The following is a 26,376-nucleotide window of genomic DNA, read 5'->3' on the forward strand; positions in this document are numbered from 1 at the left end:
GATTGTACTGCTTGTTGGATTTCTGTTGAGATTGATTGTGTTTCGTTCACATTTAAGCTGTCTTGGCCTAGAATGCTTCTTAATTTCTTTTCATTGCCTTTGAAATATCTATCTAGCTATTTATTGGTGTTTGGGCAAATAAAGAGATAAACTGTTTACCTATATGATTCATTTCTGGATGACTAAAGTACGACGGGTACTGCATAATACTTTCTACTCTCTGTAGAGGCTTACGATTTTGGTGGACATGGGTTGATCGTTTGAATAACCTTTCCTTACTTAGAGTGCCTAGCTTACAATCCACTCGAGTTGATCTTTCAAAAAGAAAAAGAAAACCACTAGAGGCCCAGGCGAGGGAGACGCTAACACCCGGTAACAGAGCCACTTTCCTTGGCACTTCCGCCACTGGGTCCGCGCTGGATCGGGATCTCGCTCACGAGCACTTTAGCCGGCTTCAGCGCACCCGCGGCGCCATGGATCCGTGCGTCAAGTCGGACTTCGATGAGATCCTCAAGCGGCTGGACGGGATCGACGCCCGATGGGAACAGTGGCTCGCTGAAGTGCAGGGAACCGTGAAGGTGAACCATGACGACATCTGCGGCCGCGTAGGAGCACAGCGGCATCCACACCGAGTCGCTCCAAGCGGCCGATGGGTGGGCTCAGCACTTCGAAGGGCGCGTCAACGAGTTGGAGTACCGAATGGGCGATATCGAGCTGGTTCGCTTCTGCGAGATCTGCGACGAGCGGGATGATCGCGTCGCCGCGCTCGAGTCCGCCGTTATTGCCCTCAATGACTGGAAGCCGGGCGTAGATGGGATGCTCGACGAAATGCGTACCGAGACACGTCGCCTCTCCAAGCACTGGGACCGGGCGGTTCGTGAGACGACGGGGGATCGATCCCGCCCGTCAGACTGGCGTCAATCCCGCCCTAATGCCGTTCCCGGAGTCGGTCGCCGCGCGTTCATCTGCTGGAGTAACGATGACTGGCCAGCGGGCACCGGGAAGACATGACCATAGCCCCGACCTCGGCCAATGGTACGCTCTCAAATCCTCTTCCTCAGTCGCTTTTCTTTACTCGAGTTGTTGATCCGCGCTCGTCTCCTACCTTCCACCACCATAGGGAGCCTATTCCACCGCCGCCACCACCTCCTCCTAACCCTCATGTTCCACCACCACGGCACCCTCCTCCAATTTTCAATCCACATTACTCCTGTTCCAATACACCCTTCACAAATCGAGAAAATGGGAATTTTGCCCTTATAGGGAGTGGGTTTCGTTAAAATGCTCTTAAGTTTTCAGGGCTTCGACAGAATGCCTTTATGAAAACTGTGTTTCACGCTATTTTGTCATTTTATGTTTTTTCCAACTTTGTAAATTTCTAACCCCATCTTTCTGATCAGACGTGACCGTTTTACCCATGTCTCCTTCTACGTTATCCGCTCTGCTTCTCACGGCCACCGCAAGTTCTCCGTCTCGACTGGTATTCGGGCGGGAGCCCGACGTCGGCCGCCGCCGCCCGTCAGAAATTTACGCACAGCAACGGAGGGGCTGCTCTCCAACCTGCTGTTGAACGAACGCAAGCACAGGAACCAAGAAGGCCACGCACGGCCAGGAGCCCAGGAGCGAGCACAACTCGGTGCAAGCACGCACGGTGCTGATGCGCTCAGTGCTGGGCTCTGGCTCGGGGAGTAGCGCACCAACTCACCAAGGGCGAGCATGCTGCTGTGTTGGTTTGCTCGGGGCCAGAACACAGGAGACCGACGAACGCAAAGAAGCCACCGGTCGGCACTCTGCCTGACGCGGCTGCAGGGGCACGACGGAGGGGCGCTCAAAGCAGCTACAGAGGCTTCGGCGGGGCACTGCTAGGCGCTGAGCCTGACTGCATCGGTGACCAACGAAGCCCACACCGATGCGGCCATCTGGAGCTCGAACGCAAGAACAGAACAAACACGAGCACACGAATAGAGAAGAGGCGAGCACAAAAATCGACGAAACCGGTCGAAATCAAAACGAATCGGTCCCAAACATTGCACAGACCATCACAAGGGAGTTGGTGAGCATACTCTAAGAGATCATCGCCCAATTTCAGCTTAAACTCTAGGAAATGCAAGATTTGGGGCAAGAACGAGGGTTTTCACCCTAAACCGAAAATTGGATCGATCTACGAGCTCGTACCAAATTAGTTGAATCACTTGGGGGATTTTATCAGCACATATCCTTGCTCGAATCGACTCAAAAAGAACGAACAAAAACGTCCTTAAATCGACCAATTGAAGGACGAATAGGAGAGGAGAAAAACATAGAAAACACAAGAACGCAGAGCTGCGAAAATAAAATCACAAATCTCTTGAATCCTGGCGCGTACATTGGGGTCGCGGCCGATGGGAGCGCGGCTCGCCGGGGTGCAGACCGCCGGGGGGGCGCGGCCGTCGGAGCGCGGCTCGCCGGGGGACGCAGTCGCTAGGGGCGCGGCTGCCAGGGACACTTGATAGGGCGCGTTCGCCAGGGCAGATATGGGGTGCGGCCACCGGAACACGTGCCCACCGGGCGTAGCCCGCCGGAGGCGCGGTCGCTAGGGCGCACTGCCAGCTGGGGACACCGGTCGAGACAGAGAGAGAACGGGAGAGAGGAAGAGGGAGGGAGGGGAAGAGAAGTGACGAGGGGGAGAGAGAGAGGAGGAGATATTTTTACCGGTGTACCGTAGATGACGGGTGAATGAGCTCAGGGGTAAAATGGTCAGTTCAGGCTAAAATTTTAGGTGAAAAATATTAAAAGTGGACTTAAATCTCAAAATGGCATTATAATGTATTGAACTCATTTCGTAAAGGCATTTTAGCGAAGCCCACAAATTTGATGGCATTTGGGCGAAACCCACCTACCATGAGGGCAAATTTCCAATTTTCTCTCACAAATCCTCTCGGCAAACTTCCCAAATTCGATTTCCCCCAGTTCGACGGAGATAACCCCCAATTCTGGATTACCTGCGCCAAAAACTATTTCGACGTGTATGCTGTTGATCCGTCAGTCTGGGTTCGTGTTTCCACCATGCGCTTCACCAGCGCTGCTGCCCGGTGGTTCCAGTCAGTGGAGCAGCAGCTCACCAGCGTCAGTTGGGACGCTTTCTGTGCTATGATCCATGAGCGCTTTGGTCGCGACCAACATGCGTTGCTCCTTCGCCAACTATTCAACATCCGCCAAACATCCTTAGTCTCGGAGTATGTCGACAAGTTCGTCGCACTTGTCGAACAACTTTCTTCTTACACCTCAAATCGCGACCCTCTATACTTTACCACCAGGTTCATTGACGGGCTGCGCGATGACATTCGTTCTGTGATCTTAGTTCTTAGGCCTTCGACCCTCGATGCTGCTTGCACTCTTGCTCTGTTACAGGAGGAGGCCCTGGACCACGGCCATCGCCGGGAATTCAAGAAGAGCGACCACTCCGTCTTCTCCAAGTATCCAGCAAGCAAAGGCACTGTGCCGTTACCGCCTCCTCCGCGTCCAACTCTTACACTTCCGGGTGATGAAAGGAAGCCTCATGAGGACAAGAAGTCGTTCCAGCGCCCTTCAGTTGATGACCGACTGTCCGCCTTGCGCGCCAACCGCAAGGCCCCAGGCTTGTGCATTCGCTGCGGCGAGAAATGGGCGCCGGGACACAGGTGTGCTCAAAATCTCCAGCTACATGTGTTGCAAGAAGTCTGGGATATTTGCCACTATGATATCTCTGAAGAAGCAGATTCCGAGCCAGGGGGTCATACTACCACTGGAACAGGCTTATATGTTACTGTCATCTTCAATTCAGCCTGGACAGCAGTCTCCACGTACCATGTAGTTGATGGGAGAGATTCAGGGCCGCCCAATCTTGGTGTTGATTGACTCGGGCAGCAGTCATTCCTTTCTGCATTCTTCATTTGCCTCGGTGGTGCCTGGAGTCCGCCCTCTGTCTGTTCCTTCAGTGGTTACGGTGGCTGATGGCAGCTCCATTCAGTGCTCTTCAGAAATTCCAAATGCCAAGTGGTCAGTTCAAGGTTTCAAATTTCACTCAACCCTCAAGCTCCTACCTATTGGCTCCTTCGACTTGATTCTCGGTATGGATTGGCTTCAAGCCTTCTCCCCAATGAAGGTGGACTGGACACACAAGATAATGACAATATCATATGGTTCAAGGCATATCACTCTGCAAGGATCTCAGGATGACAGCTTTGTCATATCACTGACAGTGTCAAGCAACCTGACTCTGTGCACCCAGAGATTCAGTAGCTGTTAGATTCCTTCTGTCACCTCTTTGCTGAGCCAACCGAACTTCCTCCCCACCACCAATGTGATCATAAAATTCCTCTCATTCCTGGGGCACAGCCTGTGGCTGTTCGGCAGTACCGCTACCCTCCTACTCTGAAATTGAGGTTCAGGTGTCAGATATGCTACAGCAGGGACTTATTCAGCCGAGCTCTGGCGCCTTTTCCTCCCCGGTGCTCTTAGTTCACTAGAAGGACAGGTCGTGGCGATTCTGTGTTGATTACCGTCAGCTCAACGCTCTCACGGTCAAGACTAAATTTCCAATTTCAGTAATCGATGAGTTACTTGATGAGCTATCCTCTGCTACATACTTCTCCTGCTTGGACTTGAGGGCTGGGTTCAATCAGATCAGGCTAGCCCCGGGGGAGGAACACAAGACTGCTTTTCGGACCCACTGGGGACATTTTGAGTTCACCGTCATGGCCTTTGGTCTCACTGGCGCTCCAAATACGTTCCAAGGCACCACGAATGCCACTCTCAAACCGCTGCTCCGCAAGTGTGTTTTGGTATTCTTCGACGACATTCTAATTTACAGCTCTTCTTGGGAAGACCACATTCAACACCTTCAGCAAGTCTTTTCTCCGCTGTCCAATGATAAGTGGCAGATCAAGCTTTCCAAGTGTTCTTTTGGCCAGCAGAGTGTTTCATACCTGGGTCATGTGGTCAGTCAGTCAGGCGTTGCAACTGATCCCTCCAAAATCGACTCAATCAAACTCTGGCCTCAGCCCAAAGATGTTAAACAACTCCGCAGCTTCCTTGGTCTAGCCTGCTATTACAGGAAGTTCGTTCGCCACTTCGCTGTCATTGCTCGGCCGCTCACTGATCTTCTCAAGAAGGGGACTCTCTTCATCTGGACATCAGTACATTCAGATGCATTTGCTGCCTTGAAGAATGCTCTGGTTACAGCCCCAGTGCTGTCATTGCCAAACTTTGCCAAGCCGTTTCAGCTTCAAACTGATGCAAGCGTTGCAGGAGTTGGGGCAGTCTTACTTCAGGATGGACATCCTTTAGCCTTTGTCAGCAAGGCACTGGGTCCCCGCACTCGCGCTTGTACACCTACGAAAAATAATACCTGGCAATCCTTATGGCAGTCGAACAGTGGAGATCATATCTGCAACATGCTGAATTTACAATCTTCACTGACCAGCGAAGCTTGATGCATATAACAGATCAGAGGCTTCATACTCCCTGGCAACTTAAGATGTACACAAAGCTCGCAGGTCTTCAATACCGCATTGTCTGCAAACCAGGTGCCTCTAACCTTGCTGCGGATGCATTGTCACGACACCCATCTCCCCCAACTCAATTGGCAGCTATTTCTTATTCCTCTCCGTCTTGGCTGACAGAGGTGTCTGCTGGTTATGACAATGATCCATTCTCCTCCCGCCTAGTGCAGGAACTGGCTGCTTCCTCCCAGTCCAGTCCACCTTATACTTTGAACAGCGGCATCCTCAGGTACAAAGGTCGAGTCTGGATAGGCGACAACAAGCCAATGCAGCACCGAATTATCACTGCTCTGCATAACAGCGCTGTAGGAGGCCACTCTGGGTTCCCTGTATCTCACAGTCGGATCAAGAAGCTATTTGCTTGGCAGGGAATGAAAAATGACATCAAGCACTTCGTTTCCTCCTGTTCAATCTGTACCCAGGCGAAGCCCGATCGAGTTAGTTACCCAGGACTTCTGTCTCCACTGCCGGTACCTACTGAAGCGTGGCAAGTGATATCAATGGACTTCATTGATGGTCTTCCCCGCTCGGGCAATGCTGATTGTATCATGGTCGTCGTGGACAAGTTTAGTAAGTTCGCCCACTTTGTTCCTCTCCCGCATCCATACTCAGCACCAAGGGTTGCCCAAGCATTCCTCGACAATATCTTCCGTTTACATGGCATGCCAACACATATCATCTCAGACCGAGATCCGATCTTTACAAGCACCTTCTGGAAGGAGCTGTTCAAGTGCCAACACTACTCTCTGTATGAGCTCCGCATACCACCCACAGTCCGACGGGCAGACTGAAAGGATCAACCAGTGTCTGGAGACTTACTTGGGCTGCTTTGTGCATTCCTGTCCTCGGAAGTGGCTCAAATGGATTTCAATGGCCGAATTTTGGTACAATACGAGCTGTCATTCGTCCTTGGGGCGTTCACCTTTTGAGGTACTCTATGGCATTCTCCTCGACATTTTGGTCTTACTAACGAATCTGTTTCCCCTGTGGCCGATGTTGCTTCCATGATGGCTGAGCGTGCAACCATGTGGGCGTCCGTCCGGCAGCACCTGCTTCGCGCCCAGCAGCGGATGAAGAAGCAGGCTAACAAAGGGCGGTCCGAGCGCAAGTTCAACGTCGGCGACTTCGTCTACCTTCGACTGCAACCATATGTCCAGTCCTCGCTGGCTCCACGCGCTCATCAAAAGCTCTGCTTCAAGTTCTTCGGACCATACAGGATCGTCAACGAGATCGGCGACGTCGCCTATCGGCTGCTTCTTCCCCAGGACTCGTCCGTCCATCCGGTGTTCCACGTGTCCCTGCTCAAGCCGGCGCCGTCTCCTTCGTCTCCGAACACCGTCGCGGCTACCCCTCCTCTCCTAGACGTCGACGACAACCTCCAAGTGCCAGAATGCGTGCTGCAGCGACGGCTCCATCATTGCGGCTCCAGCGCGGTTCGTCAGCTGCTCGTCAAGTGGTCCGGGCTCGACGACAGCCTCGGCACCTGGGAAGACGAAGACTCCATCAAGCAGCAATTCCCCTACGCTCCGGCATGGGGACATGCCTCGACCCAAGGAGAGGGGGGTGTCAGCATCCCACATCTAGGCGATCCTGACGAGTGCCCAAGGCCTAGGCGCAGCAACCGCAAGAAGGCCCGGCCTACTAAGATATCTGGCCCAGAATGGAAATGTGTCATTTGTGTATGTGAGCCCAGTGAGTGAAGGCATATGTAATACCTGAAACCTGTAAGAGAAACCAACTATGAACTAAGAAGAAACTATCGGCGCCGAGCCTTCCGCCGGCTGACCTCTCCAGCCTTTGCCCCTTCTCCAATCCTATTCCTCTTCTCCGTTACCTTTTCCCCTCCAGGCTTCCCTCTCGCTGCCGGCGAGGGAGACGCTAACAGTCATATAGAGCAATTTGCAGAAATAAAAAAAATACAAATTAGTTGGACAGTTCTTCATGCCTTGGAAGCCACAACTGAATGAGAAAATATTAACTATAAAATGCTGCTACATAGCAATCTCTGCAACAGTGTTTGATGAGTTAACTAACCATCACCTAGCCTCAGTCTTTCGACTTTTTGCTGGAGAATAAGAAATTTAGACGCCCACCTTAAATCTTTCACCAGACTTCATCTCAGTTGTGTATAGCAGGTTGAGCCCCATTATTGTTAAATTGCATGATACTTTTCTGAGTTTCTCCAGCTGGTTTGAATAATGCTCACCTCTGGTCTTCTTAAATCAAATCATCATCCCTGGCCAAAATTCCATGCATCTCTATTATCACCTTGCCTTTATCAAAAGGTTTGAATAAACGCCTCCTGGATGGCAACAATTTTCGCACAAACATCTTGCATTCCTGGTCTATCTTTTGGTGATTCCATGGAGCACATCAGGCCAATTTCGACCAATGGTACGATATAGTTTTGCATCCATAGATTACAAACAACTTCATCCTCCTCATTTTGCATTTGGGGGTCTAAAATCTCATTGATTTTATCAGGGAATGCTATATCCACATACTTGTGAAGGCTGAGGTCATTGCCAAATAATTCGTCAGTTGGTCGCTTTGCTATGAGCAATTCTAGTAGGAGCACCCCAAAACCATAAACATCACCACCTGTTGAGATTTTGCATCCCATCCCATACTCTGTGAAATAGACGCACACAACAATGCACTTAGAAAAATTGAGAAGCTAACCAAAAACTAATGAGAGATCGGAGATAAGTTTATAGTCCTCCCAATGTAGGAGCCATACGACATAGTACAACTTACCAGGTGCGATATATCCAATGGTTCCTGAGGCACCAACCAAGCCTTCTGGACTGCTACTAATAAGACTTGAAGAGAGAAACTTTGCTGACCCAAAGTCACCAAGGCGTGAGATCATGTCATAATCCAAAAGAACATTGCTAGGCTTCAAATCACAGTGAATCAGTGGAGGTATCAATTGGTTGTGCAGATAGTCAAGAGCAGAAGCCACATCTGCGGCAATACTAATCCGTTGACCTAAACTTAATACCCTCCTTGGTCTACCTTGATGTAGACTTGGGTGTATCCACATGTCTAGACTACCATTTGGCATGAACTCATATACTAAAGCTTTGAATTCATTGTTCTCAAAATCTACTGTTGAGCACAAGGTGATTGCTTGAATTAGATTGCGATGGCGGGTGTGCTTCAAGACTTCACACTCATTGAAAAAGCTATTAAGTGAACCTTGCTCATCAAGATGAAATACCTTGATGGCAACAATGTCTATCAAATTCAAAGCGACCGATGTATACTGATGCTGTATGAGGAGCTGATCTTGTTGACTGGAGAGAACCAATTTGTGGCTTTAAGAATGTCTCCGTATGACACCTTCTTCATTGTCTCTCTGAAGCTTTCAGGTGGTTGGGTTACTTTTCCCTTCATAACAGTGGTAACAACACATAGAAATGACAACAAAGCAATAGTAGCTGGTGCATTAAATTTTCTTTTTGTTGTGGTGGGGCAGATCGGCAATGCAAATATAGCAATTTGTTGACATGATCCCAAGTTACCGTCCAACATGACTGCATTTGAATTTGTGAAGATACCACTGGTTGGAATTGGTCTACCAGTTTGTTGTATGACAGATCAAGATAATCCAAGGTCATGAAGTTCTCGAAGAATTCTGGAATTTGACCCGATAAGTAGTTTTCAGAGAGATCCATTTGCTGCATGGCCTTTAGTCCATTGAGAGACTGAGGAATAATCCCACTAAGCATATTGCTTTCCATCTGAAGGTATGACAAGAAAACACACTGTCCGAGTTCAGTTGGTATTTCACCAGATAATTTGTTGTTGGAAACATCCAATAGGTCAAGATTGATCAGTTTTCCAATTTCTGATGGTATTGTTCCATTAAGGTTGTTGTTTGACAAGTCCAACCCCAAAGAAAGCGAAGAGATGCTCAGGATTTCACTTGGTATGGATCCATCAAGGTTATTGACAGATAAGTTTAGCATAGCCAACCTTTTGCACTGTCCTAGACTTGCTGGTATGTTTCCGGACAAGTTATCATCCAGGTAAAGCTGGTTCAGCTGAGGGAGATCGCCAATTGTCAATGGCATTTCACCTGACAATCTATTCACGGACAGTGTCAGGACAACCAAGTTTTTTAAATTACCAATAGTTGAGGGAATGTTTCCTGAAAGCATGTTGTGGTCCATGGCAAGCAGAGTGAGATTCACAAGGTTGCCTATCGCATCTGGTATATTTCCTGAAATTTGGTTGCCTCTAAAGTTAAGCCTTCCAAGTTTATGGAAAGATTGCCGACTGATTCTGGAAGGTATCCTTCCAGAAAATTCCCATCCAGTGATAACATTAACAGTGGACTGCAATTTGTCAGGGAGGTCAGGAACGCCCAGTCTTTGCCTTGTAGCATGTTACTTCCAAAATTCAGTTGACTCAAGTTGCTCAAGGATCCTAGAGATGGAATCGAGCCATTTAGTAAATTATTTGAGAGATCTCTCTCTTGGAGCTTTGACATGTTGGCCAGTGAAGCCGGGATCATTCCACTGAATCTGTTGCCACTCATGATCAGTGACATGAGGTTTGGGAGTGAGTGGGCAGTGTTCAGAAGTATCTGCCCATCAAGCGAATTGTTGCCTAAGTTAAGATATCTGAGCGATGAGACATTGTATATCGCTGCTGTGACATTCCCAGATAACCAGTTATCACGTAGATCTAGAGTGTTCAAGTTTGGGATATGACCCAAGGCTTCTGGAGTAGATCCTGTCAAGTTGTTCTCTGCTAGCAGGATGGTATTTAAGGATGAAATATTTCCCAAAGATGGTGGTATACTTCCAGAAATAATATTTCCAGTAAGCCCAAGAAATTGCAGAGATGTGGTTTTTTTGGAAATAAGGGACAATCCCTGATAACCTATTATCACGTATCTAGAGTGTTCAAGTTTGGGATATGACCCAAGGCTTCTGGAATCGATCCTGTCAAGTTGTTCGCTGCTAGCAGGATGGTATGTAAGGATGAAACATTTCCTAACGTTGCTGGTATCCTTCCAATAAGCTCATTTCCAATAAGGCCAACAAATTGCAGAGACATGGGTTTTTGGAAGGAAGGAATTGGTCCAGCAAGAGAATTCCATCGGAGGTACACTGTGACAAGGTTGGATGAATTATTGAATAGGGTACCTGGGATCTCCCCAGCTAGGAAATTGATCGAGAGGTTCAACACACGAAGCAATGCTTTGGTTAAGGAATCAGGAATAGCTCCGCTAAGATTATTTCCTGCAAGATTAACAATTCGAAGAGAAGCTGCTGCACCCAGTGACAGAGGGATGTTACCTCCAAGCCTGTTGCCGGCAAGCATCAGAGTCTGGAGGCCCGGAAGCGCAGCTATCTCCTCTGGTATGCTTCCAGAAATATCATTGCCTGAAAGATCCAGCCGCACCAGCGAGGTAAGGTTCGCCACGCAACTGTGCAGTCTTCCTTGCAGCTGCACAGACCTTAGGTCTAGGGAAACCACCGGGACAGGGAAGCTCGAGCTGCAGCCTGCAGCTGACGCCTCGCCAGCTGCAGAAGCTGAGCAAGTCGGTGCGCCATGATCCGAGGACGCCGCGAGGGTCGGCGGAGATGCCGGATTTGAAGCAGAGCAGGGCCTGGCGATCAGCTTCTGACCTGTTGTCGCCGGGTTGTTGTTTTTTTAACAAAGGTAGGAGCTCCGCTTTCAATTAAGTCGTGAGAGTATTACGTAACCTAGACGAGATGCCAAAAGACATTCGAGGAGGAGTACAAACACGACACATTGCCACGAGTCATCGTTGCCGAGCATGAAAGCTACCAGCAGCTTCGACTTCCCATGGTAGCCCACACCCACTAGTCACTCCCGACGGGTCCAAAGTTAACATCACCACTTGTCATCGTTGCCAAGTTCGAACACCGAAAAGCAGCTTCGACTGCCCATCGCGAACCGTCATCTCGCATCGAAACCGCGGCAAACTTCCAAATGTGACGCCTTCAGGAAGGGTGCAACGCCGATGGCGCCATCGTCGCACGTCCATAGCGGACTGGGTTTTCACCCGATGATATTCTAGAGGGTTAAACACGATGCCACCAGTAGGGAAACAACGCCCAACGCCGTCGCCATCGCCAAAGCTTTCGCCCACGAATCCTCTAGCACAAATGCCGGCCCACAAAGCCGGACCCCCTGCCAGGCTATCCCGCCACCGCCGCTGCCCCGCCGCCCCACGGAAGCCCCTTCAGAGGGCATCGACGCACCGGTTGCACGCAGCAGTCGCACAGCTGCGTCGGCCGCCACTCCCTCCTACCAGGCCACGCAGGGCCGGACCTGACTCCGCCGCTCACGTCACATCGCCGCACGTCCAGGCCGCCATTGACCATCGTCGTCGCCTCAGGTACCCGCCGATGTGGCTGCAGACAACGCCGCCAACAACCACAGGGTGTGCACTGCCACCAACACGGACGCCGCCCCCTACCCTGGGGCCGTCGGATCCGGACGCCAGGCCCCAAACCCGGTGCCCCCTGCCGATGCCACCAACTTGACCACAACCACGGCACCGCCCAGAGCCCGCCCGTCGCTGTTGCCGTCGCCCAGGCCGCCAGCCGTCCGTGGGAAGGCTGACCGGCAGGATGCCGCCCCAGGCACAACCAGTTGTAGAAGAGGCTCGGCCACTGCCGTAGCAGCCAAGGTCGTGATGGGAGGGGCAGGCAGAGAAGAGAGTGCCGCGCCCCAGCGCCCGCACGAGCCCCGACCACCACCGCCCCCGTCACCGGCCGCCAAGCTAGATCCGGCCGCCTGGGGTCTGGATCCGGCCGTCCGGGCACCGGATGTGCGGCCCCGGCCGCTGTCGTCTTGAATGGAGGAGGGGACGAGCAGAGGAGAAGGACTCTGCCGCCATCCCCTGTGCCTGCGCGGGCGCGCCGCCGCCGCCGCCGCAGCCGCGGCAAACCACCCCCGCCGAAGCTCCACGCAGCTCGCGAGGTGGTGGACCGCTGGCCCACTGCGCCGCGTGCCGCTCACAAGAGGGAGGGAGAGCCCCGCTGCCACCTTCCCAGTCGGCCAGACGGCCATGCCGGCGGCCAGCTCTGGCGGCGGCGCGGCGGGAGAGGAGGTGAGGAGTGGGAGGGAGGCGGCGCGGCGGGGGACCGCCCGAGTCGTCCCGCGTGGGGGAGCTACGCGGGGGGAGAAAGAAAACCCTGATGTTGTTGCCGGGTTGTGCCGAGGAGAATGTTGCGTTGGTTGACAGAAAAACGAAGATGCTGCACAGCAGGAGTGTATGTGTATGGCGGGGAGATGGAGATTCAGAATAATCCATGTGTCTGTCCTCAACTTCTGATCCTGTGCTTTTGCTTTTGCTTTTGCTGTATGGGTTTTTGACTGGTGTTTTGAAGCGTGTTTAGTTTGCGAGCCAGAGGAGCAGAAGGTTTCTTATGGAGCTCTTGTCGCGTCGACGGGTACTTTTGCTGCGTGCCACACAAGAGGCTGGAGGAATGAGCCAGGGAGTGAGAAGTGTACTCTAATTTTGATCGAATTTGTATAAAAAAATACATAAACTTTTACAACAACAAACTAGATTCAATTGATGCATCGTGAAATATATTTTGATACTACATTTACTTGATGTTGTATATGTTAATATATATTTTTTTTCTATAAACTTGATCAAAGTTAGACAAACTTGAATTAGGACAAATCTAAAACAGACTTATAGAATGGAGCAGCAGTATATAGTTCTAGTGGGTAGGCTAAAGTAATCAGCCTACCGACATTTCAAAGTGCAAGTGGTGCAGTAGCATTTTGTGCCCCTCTAAAATCTAAATAAAGGCTGTTCCGGCCTTGACAAGGCTCACTTAATTTTTCTTTTTTTCCTTTTAGTATTCAGCTGATTGTTTAGCATCGCCATTTGTTGGGTGCAGAAACCACACAAGGTTTTTTTTTATTCCTGTTTCCCGGAGCGACCGCCATTTAAGATTCAAATAATCATAAAAACGTACGTTACTACTTTACTAGGTGTGTTTAGGTGCCTACATTTGTCGTTAGTCTAGCCCATGAGATACACATGCAGCATGCATGTGTTTGGTCGTCTGTATATCAAAATATGCTCTGGTGCTACAACAGCCACTTCGTGTACAGAGTCGCAGCTGCAGAGTGGGGTTGCGAGCTGTGTCGTCGTCGTCGTCGTCGGATGACCAACCTCCAGTAGAACTCCAGTTGGCTATTGCTAAGGAAGTGATTCTCCAATTGGGGTTGACTCAGATGCACATGTCGCTCTCTGATGAGAGTATGAGACGAGCTCAAGCTCTTCGAGTTCTTCCAGGTTCAGCTCAGTTTACTGTCGCCGTTGGTCGCTGATTGCCTTGCCCCTACCGTTGTCCGTTGCCGAGAAGGGTCGCTTTCCAGTGCTAATTGTGTTTCTTTGCTGGTTGCTTCTATGAGTGCTCTGCTTGGTTGTAGTCATGAACTGTTTTGATATCTTGGAAGAGCCAACACAGTGCATGGTGATAGCCGCCGGCTACGAGCCACTACTGCTGTTGGCACTTCAGCGTATTGATGATTGAACCGGATGAAAGGAGGTGTTTGTTCCCTCCTCTTAAACTTTGGTGTCTGTCACATCGGATGTTTAGATATTAATTTTGAGTGTTAAATATAGACGAATTATAAAACTAATTGCACGGATTGAGACTAATTTGTGAGACGAATCTATTAAGCCTAATTAGTTTATGATTTTACAATGTGATGCTATAGTAAACATGTGCTAATGATGGATTAATTAGGCTTAATAGATTTGTCTCACGAATTAGTCACGGTTTCTGTATAATTAGTTTTATGATTAGCTCATGTTTAGTCCTTCTAATTAGTATCTAAACACCCGATGTGACACCTTCTAAACTTTAGTCCCTGGATCCAAAATTGGCAGGAAATTTTCCTCTGGCGATATAATCCAGCCTATTCAGTTTGTTGGAAATCTTGTCACTGTCAACATTTGAATTGGCACAGGGCTGCTTTGCTTGAAAGGCAAATTTTGCTTAGTCAAAATATGGGCAAGTTAAAAAGATTTGTCATGTACTTGGTTTGGTGTACCCACATTTTGGTTTACCTTAAAATTGGCATGGCAAAGATTGATGTTCAACCAAGCAGGCACATCATTACAAAATTTGGGTCTAGTTATTTATTTTTTGCAAAAGCGAAATTAAAAAAAAAAGTAATGAAGTGGGAAAAAAGATCCAGTCCAGATTAGTAGGCCTGGCGGCCCAGTACATTCCGGATGCACGGCCAAATCAAAGATCTTTCTTCCATTCCGCAGATTCGAAAGATTTGCATTTGGGATTAAATGTAGAGTATATTCCATAAGAGCCGGCCCATTTGCTTTTAGATGCGGGAGGATTTTTATTTTTAAATTCGTTTTTTTGCTAAAGTATTTGTCTGAATCTGAATGGAAAAATTACAAAACTATACTACTGCTGCCACCGATTGAGCTTGCAGAATTTTGTTACCGCCGTTTGAATTAGAGGATAATTTCTTTTTATGCCAGCTTATCTTATATAATTATGCTCCCTCCGTTTCAAATTATAAGGGGTTTATGTGTTTTTACTATTTATCTAGACATAGAATATATCCAAGTGCATAATAAAAATTATGTATCTAAAAAAGCCAAAATATTTTATAATTTGTAATGAAGGAGTAACTTTTATTAGATGAAGATAAAATTTATATGACAATTTTAGAGAAAAAAGAGATATATAGCTTTGTAATTTCTAGATTTTTCATTTGAGGCCGTTTGTAAAAAAATGATACAATGTTTGGATTTGTATTTGTAAATCTGAAATTAAATTAATTATTCAGTATCAAGATGGCTTTAAACGAAAATATTGTAAACAATAAAAGTATAGATCTCTTGAGTATGTATAATATTTGTGTAGACTTATATAATGATGCAAAAATATTTACTTTTCTCAGCACAGTAGCTTAAAGTTATCTATATAATATAATTTCACCATTTTACATATGCAACAGATGGAGCAGTCAGCACACTCCCCCAAAAAAGTTTCCTTCTTAAGAAATCAATTTACTTGATAACACTCGGGTGGATGACAAGTGGGTCCATCTATGTCTATGAATGTGGGTTCAGTGTCAAATCTGCAAACGACCGATGTTTCGAGTCCTATTTTCGCAAATCGCCGATTATTAACAACGTCAAACGTGTATGAACACGATCGCCGGCGGAGGCGGCGATCACCACCACAACCAGAGCGGCTTGACCCTGACCCTGCACCCCCTGTTCACCACAGCGGCGTTCCCGTCCAGCCTGTCGACGGCCACCTCGCACCGGACCTTGACGTCGACGGTCCACGTCCGGAGCACCTTCCCAAAGCGCAGGCGCACGGGCACCCTCGCCTCCACCGTGAGCGGCACGGCGCGGGCGGCCCGGTCGGCGGCGAGCTGCCTCCTCTGCGCGTCCGTGAGGCGCACGCCCTGGCCCCTGATGGCCGCCGCGACCACCGTGACGTTCCGCGGCGCCTGGCGGAACGCGGGCCACGGGCCCGCCGCGAGCCGCTGCCCGGCGTAGGACACCGCGACGTCGCCGCCGGCGCGGTACTCCACGCCCACCTTCCCGTTGCGGCCGTTGTCGGCGCGCACGGCGGCGTCGAGCGCGGGGGAGAGGCCGGCGGCGGGCGGCGAGGCGAGGGCGGTAGCGTCGAGGCCGTGGATGGAGAGCGAGGAGGGCACGGAGAAGGACGGCGCGCGCGGGCGGAAGATGAGGAAGACGGCGCCCGCGAAGGCGGCTGCGGCGGCGAGGATGGCGAGGAGCGCGGCGCAGGAGAGGCAGCACGCACGGCGGAGGCGGCGGCGCCGCGCGGGGCGGCCGGCTAGCTTCTTGTAGCGGCGCGCGCGGTCCGGGGGCGGCGAGCGGAGGACCTGGTCTTTCGGCACCTGGATGATGTACGTGCCTGGGGGCGGCGAGAGCGTGAGCGGGCGGTCGTGGAAGAAGGACGGGTGCAGCGGCGTCGTCTCATCCGTGGCCGGCGCTGCCGCGGGGTCGGGGTCGGCGTCGGATTGTTGGAGATGGTGGTGGTCGGGTCGCCGTCGCCCTGGCGGAGGTGGAAGCGGGGAGGAGGAGGGAGATGGCATGGGGTGGACGCGGTCGGCCATGGCGGATGGCGCTGACTGAGCCGAGGCAGGCGAGCGCGGGGCCGGAGCAGCTTTAGCGTGGGAGTGAATGCTTGCCAGCGTTTTATGTTCATTATGTATTGTATGTGCGCGTGACGGCGACGGAGCCGCGTTGATGGAGACAGGCGAGGGGGAGGACGGAGAAATGTGATGAGATCGAGCAGCGCGTGAGACGACGACGACGACGACGAAGAAGAAATGATCAAATGATGGAGGGCGGGAGACGAAGGAAAGGGACAGGATCGAGCGAGGGAGGAAACTGTCATCTCACGCTCTTCACTGCTCTCGTATAGTGTAAAATGAAATACTAATATTTCTTGAGACCAGGTGCCATGATAGTGTTATCTTCTTTTGATGTGATGCAGGAGTTGTTATGTGTTTGGAGTTTTGACAGAGGATGAAGGCAGAATCGGTCAGAGAAGCATGCATGCATCCTAGGACCTTTTCAGTCCGACATATGTCACGATATTAAAACTATTTAAACTTGTCCACTCTGACGTGGAGTGTTTTAGAGCCAAAAGGACACCTGATTTTTGAAGCGTTGGATCATGATTCATCGTGCCCAAGTTAAATAAAAAAAATACAACTACGAGTTGTGTGCCAGTTAAAATGGTTTATGTTTGATCAAATTTCTAGCGAATGATATTTACATTTATTGCTCCAAATAAGTTTATTATGAAAATCTATTTCATAATTATTAATCTAATGGTATTAATTTGATATCATAAATACTGATAATTTTTAATTTGTATTTGGTCGAAATTAATTAAAATACTTAAACATGACATTGTGCTATAATTGTATTCTTTCTGAGACGAAGGGTATGTTGTCTTCCCTCTACCTTTGCTACTAGGAGCGGATCCACTATACAAGTACTGATGTCATCTCACATCAATGACTCTGTAGAAACATCATATAGACATCTAGAGAAATCAATAAGTGGCACTTATAAATAAGTAAGAGTGAACTTCATCGTGAGTCCTTAAACTTTTCCAACACTTCTCACCTAGGTCCATAAACTTTTTTTCGCTCATCTGGGTAGGGTTCAAACTAGATTCGAGGTCTTGGGTGGGCTTAGAAGAAAATCTGATGAATCTAGGGGTAGAGGCCAAACCAACGGTGGTGGTGGACATGGGGCGGCGAGGGCGAGGTGGCAGTGAGACCGTCGTTTGAGAAGTGGAGGAAGGTTGTTAGACAGGCAAGGATAAGAGTGTCAATGTAATAGCCTGGTGTGGTCGGGTCAAGGTAATGGTGGGTGGCGGCGATAGGTTTAACGACCGAGAGCCATTGAACACGAAGCAGGTGGATGGAGCGGGGGCGACGTCACAGACCATGACCAAGTAGTGTTAAAGAAGAAACGTAGCAAATAGTGGAAAATCTAGAAAAAAAATATATCATTAATGTCACTCCTACTTAGGGCTTCTCTCTAGCTCCAGCTCTGGCTCGTCCAGAGAAATCCTACCAAACATTTTGTAGGAGGAGCCACCTCACCTCCAGAGCGGTTAGCGAAGTATTGAAGTCTGCCGGTTAAAGCCCTAAGTTGCTGATCGAGTGAGCGAGATTATGTGTGAGCTTAGTTATCAGTTGGTGATACCCTGAGTTAGAATTGATTTAATTTGCAAATCATCAGCTTAATCTGGATGAAGGCCGAGTCAGATAGTAAGGACACGCGTTGCACATCCTATGACATTTTTATTTGGCATAACATATACACGAAAACATTTGATTTCATCAGGGTGCTATATTCCAAGACACGATCGATGTAATAACAAATACTTAAAATATTTAAGGAATTGGTGGCTGGTGGGGCCGGACTATATATACTCATGAATGAAGGGGAAAAAAGAAAGAAAGAAAGAAAGAAAGGATTTGAGCTTGATTAAGACGGCGCAATGTTTGTTGATTTTGCAACGGCAGGCGCTGCCAGGCGTTACCCACCATGCATGCATTTGGAAGCAGATAGCTAGCTTCTCCGTGCTTGAGCCCTCTGCTAACTTTCTAGTAGGTCGTTGGAGTGTGTGAGGCAGGCAACAACAATGCGTCTATATAATTTGCATTCGTGCTTCCAGCTGCATTTCTTTTAATTAATTTGTTTTCTTTTTGAAACGAATTACAGGCCAGCTATGCATTATATATTTCATTACTGGCCGGTATATACGAGTACAATGCATGCAGGAACATGAGGAATTGAATAAAACAAGTCTTCCAAACAGTTCCGAATCTGCGTTGACACATTCTCTGGTTGTGCTGTCAAATCTCGTGCGGTAGCGGTGAAGTTTGTATGTAGGCGAGCCGCACGAGCAACGAACTGGTCAGGTCGCAAGCTTCACCGCCACAAAAGCGTACCAAGGGAGATGCTATAGCACGCAATCGCGTGTGTAGACACGATCGACCCAGTTCATCTTGGCACGCATCGCATGTGCATGTCCCTAGCTACTAGCAGGTCTCAATACCAAAGCTGTCGATGACCCAATTGACCAGACAATCACATGCACGACCATCTGCAAACCGATTGTTTTCGTTTTCTTATCATGCATACATCACATACATGCATACTACAAACAAAATTCCAAGCATACAGAGAACACACTATCCGTTTCTGTACAAACATAAAAAATTCCTAGCAAGGTGGGTGGTAACCCACCACCACACCAGAGCCATTTATGTTTAAGTTTGATGTATTAGCAATTTATATATGTTTCAGTTTAATCCAGAGAAGCACTAAGTACAGCATGAAAAATACGATAACCAGAATTGGCATACCAGTTGCTTCTTCGCATGCAACAGAAAGGCCGGTCCCACAATTCCTCCATTCTGCTCCATCGTGTAGGGGAATTTGGTGGGGCTTTCACTGCTACAAAAAGTATTTCTAGGAGCGGCTGGTAAACCTTTGTAGGGGCGATTTGCCTAGCCGCCCCTACACAAGGTCTCTACAAATCCTATATTTGTAGGGGCGGTTCCCAGGCTGCCCCTACAAATCGATTTGTAGGGGCGGCTTTTATTACCAGCCGCTCCTACAAATAGATTTGTAGGGGCGGCTTGTGTTACCAGCCGCCCCTACAAACAGGTATTTGTAGGGGCGGTTCAATCTAGAACCGCCCCTACAGTACGTTTTCCCGCAAAAAAATTAAATTTACAATTCAAAATCACGTTGCCGAACGTACCACGACCAATGTTCCGAACCGCGTTCGCGTTGCCGAACGCCCCGCGACTGCGACTACAAGCACAAGAGTATTCTATAAACTACAATTACAAGTCCAATTCACAAGAATATATACAATCCATCATTAAATATATAAATTCATATACATTGTTATCAACGTCCTAGAGCTAGTCTTTCAGTCTCACGAAGGTGTTGGTACTGGGGATTTGTACCTAACTCAGACTCTCGATCATAGTAGGCGCCTCTGGCGTGTACAATCTGGTCCAATATGAAGTTGCAAAGGTCACCGATGAGCTCTAAGAGTTGGTCATCCTTGTATGGGTCTCTTTTCATTCCTTTCTCTTCTCTCCACTACAAGAGAACAAGTTTCGGTTTAGTATTTCATATCATTTATGAAGTTTTTATACTACGGGTGAAGAGGTTCAAACTTACCCTTAAGAAGTGTCTCCTATAGGCACCGGTGTTACTCATTATAGAACATATATAGTATCCACAATGTACACTCCCAGGCTTTTGCTTGGGGTACTGTGTGTTTTGCATATGAAAGTGTTAAGTAATGCTTTTGACAGCCATGTAATAGAGTATTAAAGAAGTAAGTTACACTTACCGCACATATTGTTTTTATAGCTAGCTTTTCCTTTCTTGCTGGATCATGCCTCCTATGATGATTAGTGACATAGAACCTAAATGCTCTGAATTATTTTAGAAAATACAACTTGTTAGTATCCAAAAGTGAATGTTACAAGTATGTATACAAACATATAAGCTAATGAGGATTATCGATATGTATACGTCTTGAGAATCGATATGAAGTCTTTGTATGTCGCCGGGTCCTTATCTAATGAATCAAAGACCCATGCCATGCTCCTCCCGACATCGACGGCTATACAAATCCAGTGGTTCCTGCATGGATTTAATCATAGAACTAGATAAACTCTTTTGCATCGAATAAAATATATCGAACAAAGCTTTAAGTATAGAGTTGAGCTTACTCGAAGTTGTATGATAGCCATATAGTAAAGTGTTGTTGGAGATTTTTGAAAGCCAAGGCAATGTATGCCGTAACCTTAAGGGACTCTTCCCTTAGTTTCGCCGTACGGATGTGCTCTTTCTCCCGAAGAGTCTTTGCAGCAGCTAGCTCTTTGGCATCAAGTGTCCACCATTTAGGGTAATTAAAATTTGTTTGGGCTATAGCTTGAGGGTCCACATACCCGACTTTTACACTTGGCATTTGTTTGACAATGTGCACTTGCATTCTACAAATCACGGCGTGGGTTAGTTACAACAAAATTCAAAGATTACATTCATATCATATCGAGAGAACAAGGACTTACAGGCACCACGTGCGAATTAGATTCATCTCCATTTCTCCCAGGTGGAAGCATGTTTGCATGTCATTGAAGTCAAAGACAATTTTCTCGGCTGGGCTTCCAAATGTGCCGGTGGGAAAGCATGCTTGTATGATATTTATTCTCGTTGGGAGAACACGCAAGTACCAATCATGGAACTTTCTCATTCCAAGTGGTAGGCGCTGTATGTCCTAGTTTGGTAGGAAGGGCTTGCCTCTTTCATATGTTTTCGGGCAATCCTTTGACCATTTGATGGCATCAACATTTGGATACTGCTTTGCAATTTGGTGGAGTTTGCTAGTGACGGCCTCCTCAGAACCCCCTGATGGGACTTTTTTAACTTGGTTCTCGAGCTTGAATTGGTCATGGGAATACCACTTGGACACCGACGAGACGTCTTTGATCGGAACTTAAACTGGCCTTATGGTGATTGGATGCTTCTTTCGAAGTTCTCATTCAGGCACGTCCTCATCTTCTTGTGCTGCAGCTTCTTCAGGAGGCACTTGTTGTTCATGTATCGGCTGTGCTTGTTGAGAAGACTGTGGTATCTCATGATGCACTTGCTCGGTACGAGCTGGAGAAGGTTGTGGCATCTCATCAGGCACATGCTCACTAGGAGGCGGGAAAGAATATGGCATCTCAGGAATGTGGGGGTCATGAGACGGTGAAAATATCTCCCCGACCTCAACAACTCGCTCCAAATTTGGGAGAGGGGGAGGTGGCGAAGAAGCAGTCAATATAATGTCCCGTTGGTGCCAGAGGATGAACTGCCCCATAACATCTCCGAGTAACACCAGGCCCTTGAGAGTTGCATAGTCTATCCTCCACTGCATGAACTCGGGCTTCACTATATGCACCTTGACCCTAGTGTAGTCCGAAGGTATCTTATTATTGTGGTGTAAGCCACCAGGAGAATGTGCCACACCCATTGCCACCTCCATCACAGTGTTCTGCCGGCCGCTGAGAAACACCAATGTGCAACTAGTTGGTTCGTGTATGCGATCGACTGGGGTTGTGGCTGCATTGGAACCTTGGCTGCTAGGAACTTTGGAGGGCTGCCAACTAATGCCAGCTCTCTTGGCGGCGTCTCTAATATCCGTGGCACCGTAGATAGTCCTTGCTCCTCCAGCGCCTTCGCAACTAGAGCCTTCACTTGGAGCTCAAGACTAGTCTCTCGGTCTCGGCCATGTTTCTTGTACATGTGCCTAGTTGAAGACGGCCATCAACCACCGATGCATCGTCGGCGTGCGGGGGCGGGACGCTGGGGGCCGGGCGTGGGGCGCCAGGAGCCTACGTCGTCGGCGCGCGGGGGCCAGCGCCGGGGGCCAGGTGCGGGACCGCTGGAGGCTGAAGGTTCCTCGCTTGCCGGTGGCGTCCGCTCCTCTAGAAACCCTAGGGTGGGTGCGCAGGAGGGGGCGAGGGGGCACGAGTGTGGGGAGATGCACGGAGATGGGGGCGGGCGCCGGGGGCCGGGTGCGGGACCGCTGGAGGCTGAAGGTTCCTCGCTCACCGGCGGCGTCGCCGCTCCTCTGGAAACCCTAGGGCAGGTGCGTGGGAGGGGGCGAGGGGGCATGAGTGTGGGGAGATGCACGGAGATGGGGCGCGTAGGTGCGGGGAAGGGGCGCGGGCCGGCGTCGGCGGGGCAGCCTGACGGCGTCAGAGGAGAAGAGAGCGCCCAAATGAAGATGACACCCGTACGCCCTCTATTTTATAGATGGGATGATTTGTAGAGGCGGTTCCTGATCCAGCCGCCCCTACAAATGCATTTGTAAGGGCGGTTCCTCATCCAGCCGCCCCTACAAATAATAAATTCTATATTTTTTATATCATAAAAACACAAAATAATATAAAAAATTGTGTATATGCACAAATATAATATTTTGTATTATTCTATATATGAAGAAATATATATAAACAATTGTGGTCAAAACAATATAGAAAACAAAAAAACAAAAATTAAAAATTTAAATTTTAAAACTTCGACTACAATTTTATGACATTAAATGAAATAAAATGAAAATGCTGTAAACATAAAAGTTGTATAACTCATCAACATGTACAACTTTTATTTTGGTCATCCTGTCATGTGACTTTGTTTGAATGATTTAAATTTTGAAATTCAAACAATTTTAATTTGAAATAATATTTTGAAAGAGTAAATGATTTCAGATGAAAAACTCATGAATACCAAAGTTGTAGAACTCATCAATATGTACAACTTTTATTTTGATCATATTTTTATTTAACCAAATTTGAACAGTTGAAATTTTGAATTTTAATAATTGGCAACTTCAAATAAGATTTTGAAACCTTAAATGATTTCAACAATAAAAGTCGTGAACATAAAAGTTGTTGAAATCCTCACTATCTACAACTTTTATTTTGGTCACTTCTTTATGTAATAAAGTATTAGTAAACATTGTTCATAAATTCACATATGACTCATGGTTTCTTGAACTATACGAGAAACATGTTGATTTGTGAACAATGTTTACTATCACTTTGTCAGATGAAGAAATGATCAAAATAAAAGTTGTAGATCTTGATGAGTTATACAACTTTGGTATTCATCACTTTTTCAGCTGAAATTATTTAATGGTTGAAAATCTTGTTCGAACTTATTATTTTTTTAAATTTGAAAATTTAAAGTGCTCAAACTTTGTCAAATGAAAAGAATGACCAAATCAACACACTAACTTGATAGGGCAAGATTTTAGAAAATTTTAGGAAAAAAATTATCACATTTGGAGTTAGTATGAGGGAGAAAGACTAGTTACAAATTTTAACCAGAGATAAAAAAATCACAGTTGTTCATGATGATCAATGATGAACAAGTGTGATTTCTCTTTTTAATCTGTGGCTGAAACTTGTAACTAGTTTTTCTCCCTCATACTAACTCCAAATATGATGGTTTTTCCCTAAAATTTTCTAAAATCATGCTCTATCATTTTAGTCTAGTCATCTATCTTTGTCACTAATTTTGAACAATTCAAATTTTAAATTTCAGAAAATGACAGTTTCAAACCTGATTTTCAAACACTAAATGATTTCAGTTGTAAAAGTGATGAATATAAATGTTGTATAACTCATCAAGATCTCCTACTTTTATTTTGGTCATTTCTTCATTTCATAAAGTGTTAAGTGATTTCATAAAGTTTTAGTAGTAATAGAGTGGTAGTCTCACACATGCATAAAATGTAGTCTCACACACATACAAAAATATGTAGTCTTAAACACGTACATAAATATATAGTCTCACACGCATGCATAAATGAAGTCTTACAAACACACACTTACACAAACACTACACGATCAACAACTAGCTAGCCCATTGTAACGACTTTCCCCTTGACACCTTTTCGTTCCCATGGCATTATGTCTTTGGGGAGGTTCTTTTCCACAACACTGATCTTTTTAGGAAAGTCTGTGAATAGCGGCATCTCATCGTAGTTATTATAAGCTTCAACATCGTCCACGCCATCAACTCCAATAATGTGCTATTTTCCGGAGGCAACCACGTGCTTTGTCTTCTTTTTCGGGGGGAGGTTACTTTGTGGGTCAGACATATAGAAAACTTGTGCGACACGTGAAGCGAGCACCTAAGGGTCATCTTGGTAGCCTAGATTCTTGAGGTCTAGGACTCTCAATCCGATCTCGTTCAGTTGGTGTTGTTTGATCCAGCGGCATCAAAACAGGGCCACTGTTATATCCCTTCCATAGTCAAGTTCCCATATCTCTTCAATGACGCCAAAGTATTGGATCTTTCGCCCCAATCCATCGATAGCCTCTATTCGAACGCCGTTGTTTTGGTTCACATATTTACTATCCTTTGCATGGGTATAGTACGTATACCCATTGATGTCATAAGCATTCCAAGATGTCACTTGTCTCGATGGCCCCTCCGCTAACCTACTGATGGTAATAGAGTCTATGGTTTCTCCAGGTGGTATGTTTTGGTCCTTCAACCATGTAGTTAGTCGTTGCTTGTGTTGTTTCATGACCCAATCATCCGAACGGCTATTTCTCTCCGCCATAATGATAGCCAAGTGTTCATCAATGTACGGTTGCATCAGTTGTGTACTCTGCAAGACACTATAATGCGTCCGACTCACCTCTTTATAATCATGGTCGATGAACACTTTTCTACCACTGGTGCCCTTCCCGGCCAGCCTATCCTTGTGATGAGAATCAGGTTTACCAATCACTTTCTATACTTTTAGGTACTCTTGATAGCACTCGATGACTTCTTTAGTACTGTAACCCTCTATCATGGAGCCCTCTGGGTATGCTCGATTATGCATGTATCGACTTAGAACCGACATGAACCGCCCGTAGGACCACATTTCATGCAAGTAGCAAGGGCCCAGCGCCTGTATCTGATGAACCATGTGAATCATGAGATGTGACATTATATAAAAAAAGCAGGAGGTAAACACATCTCCAGTTGATTTTGTGTCTCCACCACAAATTCATATAGGTCACTCAGCTCTTGCTTGCCAATCGTCTTCTGTGAGATTTTCGAAAAGAAGTAGCACATGCGGGTGATGGTCATTTTCAAGAACTCTGGCTTTATAGCCCTGATTGCAATAGGTAGAAACACTGTCAACGTCACATGGCAATCGTGAGCCTTGCAGTGTGTTATTGACAAGTCCTTCATCGACACTAGCTTCTTCACATTTGCTGAAAACCCAGTCAGGACTTTGATCCCCCTTAGGAAAGTGCATATAGCTCTCTTCTCGTCTGGTGTTAGGTTGAAGCACGCCATGGGCAGAGTGTATTTTCCATTAGCCTCAGGTACCGGGTGAAGCTGTGGCATCACGTTTAGCTGCACCATGTCTTTTCGTGCTTTTAGACCATCCTTTGACTTGCCTGTGTCCATCAAGGTAGCAATGAGACTCGCAAAGACATTCTTCTGCATGTACATAGCATTAATGGCATGGGGGACCTCCAAGTCTGGTGAAAGGTCAGGGGGTGAATAGCCTATTTAAAAATCTACAAATCAACTAGAGTAATTTGATTAGTATGACAAATAGCGTAATTCAAACTTGCTCTAGATCTACAAGGGTTGCAAGCCACCTATCCAACAATTCTAGTTACAATGATTACTTAGGCACACAAACTTTCTATGTAACTACTCACTAAGAGCTCTTAATCTTGCTACTCTAAAGAGCTCAACTAGATGAAT

General features: G+C 47.4%; 1 protein-coding gene and 1 pseudogene across 1 annotated transcript; both read right to left on the reverse strand.

Moving 5' to 3' along the window:
- Positions 1-7,719: 7,719 nt before the first annotated feature.
- On the reverse strand, positions 7,720-12,581 carry LOC136503035 (probable LRR receptor-like serine/threonine-protein kinase At3g47570; annotated as a pseudogene).
- Positions 12,582-15,480: 2,899 nt separating this feature from the next.
- Positions 15,481-16,890, reverse strand: LOC136505862 (NDR1/HIN1-like protein 13). The gene has a single exon (XM_066500997.1). It carries the CDS (start codon positions 16,659-16,661, stop codon positions 15,744-15,746), a length of 918 nt encoding a protein of 305 aa, XP_066357094.1. The 5' UTR covers positions 16,662-16,890; the 3' UTR covers positions 15,481-15,743.
- Positions 16,891-26,376: the final 9,486 nt, after the last annotated feature.

The sequence above is a fragment of the Miscanthus floridulus genome, chromosome 14 (genome assembly GCF_019320115.1).
Source record: "Miscanthus floridulus cultivar M001 chromosome 14, ASM1932011v1, whole genome shotgun sequence".
In the NCBI taxonomy this organism is placed as follows: Eukaryota; Viridiplantae; Streptophyta; class Magnoliopsida; order Poales; family Poaceae; genus Miscanthus; species Miscanthus floridulus.